Source organism: Lynx rufus, unplaced genomic scaffold, assembly GCF_022079265.1.
Source record: "Lynx rufus isolate CCGP_SWC_20201006 ecotype Redwood Valley unplaced genomic scaffold, mLynRuf1.p SCAF_9, whole genome shotgun sequence".
NCBI classification, from domain to species: domain Eukaryota; kingdom Metazoa; phylum Chordata; class Mammalia; order Carnivora; family Felidae; genus Lynx; species Lynx rufus.
Window position 1 is genome coordinate 104,147,408 of NW_025814897.1, and position 7,460 is coordinate 104,154,867.

The 7,460-nt window shown below is 39.2% G+C and overlaps 1 protein-coding gene across 1 annotated transcript; it reads right to left on the bottom strand.

Annotated features, from left to right (window-relative positions):
* Positions 1–5,843: 5,843 nt before the first annotated feature.
* On the bottom strand, positions 5,844–6,809 carry LOC124506087 (olfactory receptor 5A2). Its single transcript, XM_047072079.1, has one exon. It carries the CDS (start codon positions 6,807–6,809, stop codon positions 5,844–5,846), a length of 966 nt encoding a protein of 321 aa, XP_046928035.1.
* Positions 6,810–7,460: the final 651 nt, after the last annotated feature.

Sequence of the window (7,460 nt, forward strand, 5' to 3'; positions counted from 1 at the left end):
TTTAGCCATGAGTAAGAAGGAAACTCTGCCATGTGAGACAAAATGGATGGCCCCTGAGGACATTATACTAAGTGACATTAGTCAGACAGAAAGACAAATACTATATGATGGCACTTTACAGGTGGAATCTAAAAAAAGCCAAACTAATAAACAGAGAGTAAAAAGATGGTTGCTGGGGGGAATAAGATGTTTTTTAAGGGTACAAACTTGCAACTAATAGTAAATAAATCTTAGAGAGCTAATGCAAAGTATAGTGATTGTAAGCAACGATAATGCATTATATTCATCAAACTTAATAAGAGACTGGATCTTAAATTATCCCAATCAGAAGCATCTAGATGGCTCAGTTTGTTGAGCGTGCAACTTTGGCTTAGGTCATAATCTCATGATTCAAACTCTCGTGAGTTTGAGCCCCGCATCAGGCTCTGTACTGACAGCTCAGAGCCTGGAGCCTGCTTCAGATTCTGTGTCTCCCTGTCTCTCTGCCCCTCCTCCACTTGCGCTGTGTCTCTCTTTCTGTCTCAAATATAAATAAACATTAATTTAATGTTTAATATTTATTTAATATTTAATATTTATTTAATATTTAAATATTTTTATTTAATATTTAAATAAAAAATTATGCCAACCAAAAATAAGAAATGGTAATTATGTGATATGATAGAGGTGCTAACTCTGCTACAATGGCAACCATATCACAATATGTAAATGTATCAAATCAATATATTGTATACCTTAATGTTACAGGTCAAGTATATTTCAATTAAAATTTTAAAACTAAATTTTAAAAAGGACACGTGCTGGGGCGCCTGGGTGGCTCAGTTGGTTAAGCGTCGACTTCAGCTCAGGTCATGATCTCACACTCCGCGAGTTCTAGCTTCGCATCAGGCTCTGTGCTGTCAGTTCAGAACCTGGAACCTACTTCGGATTCTGTGTCTCCCTCTCTCTCTGCCCCTCCTCCACTCACACTCTATCTCTATCAAAAAATGAATAAACGTTAAAAAAAAAGTTTTAAAAGGACACGAGCTGAGTGCCAAAAGGATAAAAAAGTAATACTGAGTTACACTTAATTGTACTTGTAAAATAAAAATAAATCAAATGAATAAAGAAAGCTAGCATCTTCATCAAAGGTGCTCAACTGGCTAACGCAGGAAAATCTCATGCATGGTCTTCTGTTGAAAAACTGCCAGAGATGGCAAGTGTATGAAAAACAATTCCAGAACTTTCAGAGATCTGAAAACCACAGACAGCAAAAGTGTTAAACCTTCTGGTTTGCCTCTGGTAAAAAGGGACTGCAAGAAAAAAGTGGCATTTAGATCTGACAGTGTAGATAATACAGCAAATTGTAAAGAGTATCTGTAACAGGATACATGGAATGAGTAAAGGAAAAATTGGACAGGTAGGTCCCCTGAGGTGCAGGATTTCTCAGAACCCACCTCTTTTTGATAAGTCTCATGGACAACTCCCTGCTGCTGCTCAGCCCCAGATCTTATTTCCAATTGTACCCTAGACTGAGGGTCAAGTTGAAGGGTGAGAGGATCCCTGCAAGACTACTTCCTTAGCTTTGTTATTTGTTAGAAAATGAACTGTGAGTTTCAGTGAATGTCTCATATAGGGACTTCCTCCCTCTGGCCCATGTGCATCAATAATTTGTTTCTTAATCATTTCTTAAGATGAAAACCACCCAGCCTTCCTTTGCATAAGAAAGAGATTTTATTAGAACAAGAATATTCCATCAGTATCAATGTGATACTTTACACATGTCAGTTTTTCTACTTATGTCAACATTTAAGTCCATTATGAGTTACTTTAGAAAAGTTTTGAAAGTGAAATGAAGGCTGTTTTCCCATGGAGTCTCCCTGGGTCCAAGATGCCTATTTATAGAGTGTGGTTTCACCAAAATGGGTGGTTTGTCTGTCTTCCATCTAGTCTGGCAACACTGAAGGGAGACGCCGCTATATCCATTTGATACAAGTTCCAAGTCATGATTGCAAGAGCCTGCTGGCTATTTCTTTACTTGTAGGAAGGTGGGGAATCTCATCCCTGATCAGATCCATAAACACTATTGCGCATAGGAAGTCTTAGCCAGCATTAGAAGAGGAAAGGAAAGCATGGGAAGAGTGAGAATAGACTAGAAGCAGCAAAGGTCACATATAAACCGTTGGTTTCTCTTTCTGTTATTTAGGAGATGTTACAGACAAGGAGACCTATCAAGAATTCAAGGAAGGTAGTCATAGATCAAGGTGATGGGGGGAATGCTGAAACACATGGTATATCTTCATATATACAAGACATTTAGGTTCTCCCTGATCAACGGTAGGTCAGAAGGATCCAAGTCAGTTATCTGGATGCAGGGAAGTGAATTGCAAGTGTTTCCTTATTTGTGTGGGTGATCACAGAATAGGCAAGCTCTAGGTTTCTCCAGGTTTATGACTAGAAACATAAGACTATTAATCTTTAGGAAAAAGTTAAAAATCTCACCAGAACCCATTTAATGCATCAGTCACTAATCCCTGAGTATGTGAGGGAGGGAGGCAGAGAGGGACTGTAATCATATATACCTACCAAAAAATTAGGGGAATATAGGTGATACATGTGGACAATAATCAGGTTTCTGAAAACTCTAAAAATTAAACCACAAAATCAGATCATAGTAAATAAAATGGGGGCACCTGGGTGACTCAGTCAGTTAAGTGTCTAACTCTTGATTTTGGCTCAGGTCATGATCTCATGGTTTGTGGTATGGAGACCCAAATCAGGCTCTGGACTGCCAGCATGGAACCTACTTGGGTCTCTCTCTCTCTCTCTCTCTCTCTCTCTCTCTCTCTCAAAAATAAACAAATAAACATTTAAAAATAATAATAAAATTCTTTTAAAAATAAATGAACAAATAAGCATTAAATAAATAACCGAGGTATTTAGAGACAATTTTTCTTACACCAAAGGAAGGAAGATCTGTCTATTAATCAATCTATGGACATGTTGATTAGAAGGGAAAATGGTCACCTAGAAGAGAGGAAGATGAATTCTTGGGGAGAGAAAGTGTCAGTGCCCTGGCCCAGCACTTCAGCCTGTCTGGACCCTGTTGTTGGACACGCCAAGTGCTGACACACATTGCCCACTTTCTCTCCAAATAGACTTTCGCTTATAACTTGTTTTTCCGTGTGGTTTCCTCAGCAGGACAGGATTGTGCTGCTCGCACAAGCACAAGCTTGGCAATTTAGTTCTTCCAAAACTAAAAATGGCATCTGGCTTATGCAGTTAGCTATTCTGAGCTTGGTAACTTCAGTCCATCTGGAAGAGGTCTTCAGAGGTTGTGAAGATTAGCAGCACACCCTGAATTCTGGTAATTTTACTAAAGTGAATTCACCTCCAGCCAGCTAGCTGCCCGCCTCCCCAGGACAGCTCTACCTTGTCTTGCTTCGAAGAGCTATGGAATGCCTGATTCTTTCACTGCCAGAAATATTATTTAATGTATGTCTATTTATCTGCCCCATAATAAATGCATTGATTTAGGAAGTTTCATTTAACATATGGCTTACTATAAACCCCAGGTTATTTTTGCTTCATTCAAGTCTCATGACCAAACCCCATCTTATGCACTGTATTTAACAATTATTAATGAGCATTACTTTCTGTTTGGTAGTTGGGAAAACCGCAAAAGTACATTATGTCTTATCAATGCAAGGAGAAAATTTCAATTGGCAGCAAACGTGTGTAGCTAAACAACAGTTATTTTTCTAAAGATCTTACATTCAGAATCTGTGTTCATCAAAAAAATTTATGTATGATAATTAGACCAGTGACAGCTCCATGTAAATCCAAAGCGTGAGGCATATTTTCCTTTATATGTTTGTTTGTTTGTTTTGTTCCAATGACTTTTGGCATTAGGAGAATTTAAGCTTAGCTACCAAAGGTAAATTGAAAGGTAAGAGCTCAGTGAAGTGGGGTACAGATAAGGAAAGGAGGAGGGAAAAATGGCTATAAGGAAAGGCGAGGTGTCCAGGTAACTGATAGAGTTGGCTTAATAGTAGCATTTCCATGTATAGCCACTTCTATGAACTTGAATTCTTTCTGTTTTTCTAATGACTGCTTCCTCTATGCAAAGTAAGTGGCAGAGATGGGAGGCACAGGCATGCCTTTTTACTGAGACTATTATGTCTCAATTTGAGTAGCTATCCCCAAAGTACCTAATTTGCTTCTTTTTAGCACAGTAACCTGAATTTCTCTTGGTTTATACAAAATTGACTGTAATATGAGCTAACATTTATTAAGTATTACCATAAAACCAGGCACTAAGCTAAGCTCTTTTCATGCATATGCTTCACTTAATTGTTGAATCAATTGCATGAGGTAGATACCATTGTTATCCTCATTTTACAGATGAGAAAATTGGAGCTTGTAAATAACTTGCATAAGGCCACCTACCTACAAAGTGGCAAACATGAGATAAATAATTGCAGGTCTACTGATTTAAGAATGCCTAACAAATACTCTTAACCACTTTCACTCTAGTATCTGCAGACCCACTTTCCAGTGCATTAAAGCCATCACAAATATCACATTTTCTACCAAACTAAGGAAATGTTGTCTATTTCTTTGGCTCAAATGGTGATAAATAAATATTATTATAGAATAATAATAATAATAATCACCCCTTGAGTATTTGCTGCCCACCAGTACTATTCTAGTGCTTGTATATACTGAGTCATGTAATTCTTCACAATAAACCTATGATATATTTACTATTATTATTCCTATTTTACACACAGAAGGAACTAAGGTACACAGAGCCCAAGTACACACAGGTAGGTACTTTACTTATTTATGGCCAACCAAGAGCAGCCACAGCTGAATAAATGTCTGCCAGTTGTTTACTGCTGGTTCAAGGACACATAACAAGTTCTGAGACAACATGGAGGAGAAAAATCACTCTCTTCAATTCCTTGGCTAAATTCCCTTCTAGAACTTACCACAAAATTGGTGAAAACATAGAACTTTTCATGCCAAATGAAGGTATGCTCCTCTTCTGTAGGTTCCTAAGAAATGTTCAGTCATTAAGGCCATGATTAGAGATCTCTTTCCTGCCTTAACACATCTAAAGGGTCAGTACTATACCACCATCAGTCACAGGGGATCACAATAGCTGTGATTCTCAAAGAAGAGAGGGTGTCTGCCTTGTGGTGCTCATGTGCCATAAAGGAAGCATGCGAGAACCTCATAAGAGAGAAAGGCAACTGTTTTTAGAAATAGTATCTCCTTCCTCAGGTTACTATGCTATATATTCCTATCTTACTTTAAGAATCACCATCCTGGGGCGCCTGGGTGGCACAGTCGGTTAAGCTTCCGACTTCAGCCAGGTCATGATCTCGCGGTCCGTGAGTTCAAGCCCCGCGTCAGGCTCTGGACTGATGGCTTAGAGCCTGGAGCCTGTTTCCGATTCTGTGTCTCCCTCTCTTCTCTGCCCCTCCCCTGTTCATGCTCTGTCTCTCTCTGTCCCAAAAATAAATAAACGTTGAAAAAAAAAGAATCACCATCCTGAATGCAGGACTAACATTTTGTTCAGTACTTTCCTTCTATAGACACAATGTCTTTGTCTTTGTCATGGCGAAGTTTTCTGCTAAACTGAGCATTTATAATATTGGTTTATGTAATGCTATTCATTCTAGGAACCAGTAATGGCCAAACTGTTTTCCAATAACCAATAGGTAAACTAGTTGGGGGAATATTGGAAAGGGGAAAAAAATCTGGTCAACACAAATCATTGTGTAAATCAACTAGTCCAAAACCACATGAAAATCTGCATAGTTAATTCAGCTCATGGCTTCTTTGAAAACATTAGCTCAGGGTGAGAAAAACAAAGGCCCATGAGAATGCACGTGATCCTTTTGCACAGCTTTCCTCATGGCATTTTTAATCTCCTTATTCCTAAGACTATAGATGATAGGATTCACCATAGGGATCACCAGAGCATAGAATATGGACACCACCTTGTCCCGGTTTAGGGAGTAGCTAGAACGAGGTCGCATGTACATGAAGAGACCAGAACCATAGAAGAGAGTCACAGCAGTCAGGTGAGAGGCACACGTGCTGAAGGTTTTGGTCCTACCTTTAGCTGAGCTGATCTTCAGGACAGCAGCAACAATGTAACCATAAGAAATGAGGATCACAAGGACAGAAACCATTCCAACAACAACACCCACAATGAAGTTCACCACCTGGCTGGCAAAGGTATCAGAGCAGGACAGAACCAGAACTGGAGGAAGGTCACAGAAGAAGTGGTTGATCCTGTTGGGCCCACAGAAATCATGCTGATAGACAGAGTATGTTTCAATCAAAGAACTGAGGAATCCACCCACATAGGCCCCAGCCACCATCTTTAAACAAAGTGTATGGGATATGAGGACTGTGTAGAGCAATGGGTTGCAGATTGCAGCATAGCGGTCATATGCCATGGCTGCCAAAAGAAAGCATTCAGTCAGCCCCATTCCACAGAACACAAAGTACTGCGTGGCACAGCCAACAAAAGAAATGGTTTTCTGCCCTGTGATGATGTCAGAGAGCATCTTCGGAGTTGTGGAGGACACATAGCAGATATCTAGGAAGGATAGGTTACTGAGGAAGAAGTACATGGGCGTGTGCAAGTGGGAGTCCATCCTGATGAGGGCAATGAGGCTCAGGTTCCAGGCTAGGGTCAGGAGGTAAATCCCCAGAAATAACACAAAAAGGAAAATCTTCATTTGAGGATGGTCTGAAAATCCCAGGAGGATGAATTTTGTCACAATCGTGTTATTCCTTCCTACAACCATAGACCTGCTTCCTGAATAAAGGAAAGAAACAATCCTGTGATCAGTAAGATTGTGTTTGTTATTATGTAAGTGGATATTTCTTGGAAGATCATATAAACCACTAACACCAACTTAACATCACAGCCACCTGCAAAGCAACCTTCTTGGAGGAAGTCTGCCCATGATAATCTCTTGGCACTATTTAAAATCTGTATGCTATATATATTGCTGATTAGAAGAGAATCCATCTAATGGAGACTAAACATTTTTATCACTATAATCAGAGTTGTCATCACAGATTAAATCTATCACTATCCTACATTATCAGTTTTTCTAATCCCAAGAAAATGTATTGATAAAAAATTAGGGGTTTACCTTCTAAATTATCCCAGATCTTAATTCAGTATGAAAACCCTTTCATGGTTAGTTGGGCTTGACTCTTGTATCCTCAGGATCTCCTGGGCCATCCCTGACTCCCTGAGGACTGTGGAAAAGTGACTTCACCACTCCCAATCTGCCTTTTCTCAACTGAAAAATGGGAGGGTTGAGTCAGATGAGTCTCAAGGTTCCTTTGGACTTCAGTTTCTTATGGCCTTTTAGACTTTCTGACTAGAAAATATAAACTCAGATGAATAATAAAGTTAGGAATTTCTTATATTTTGTATATCTTTA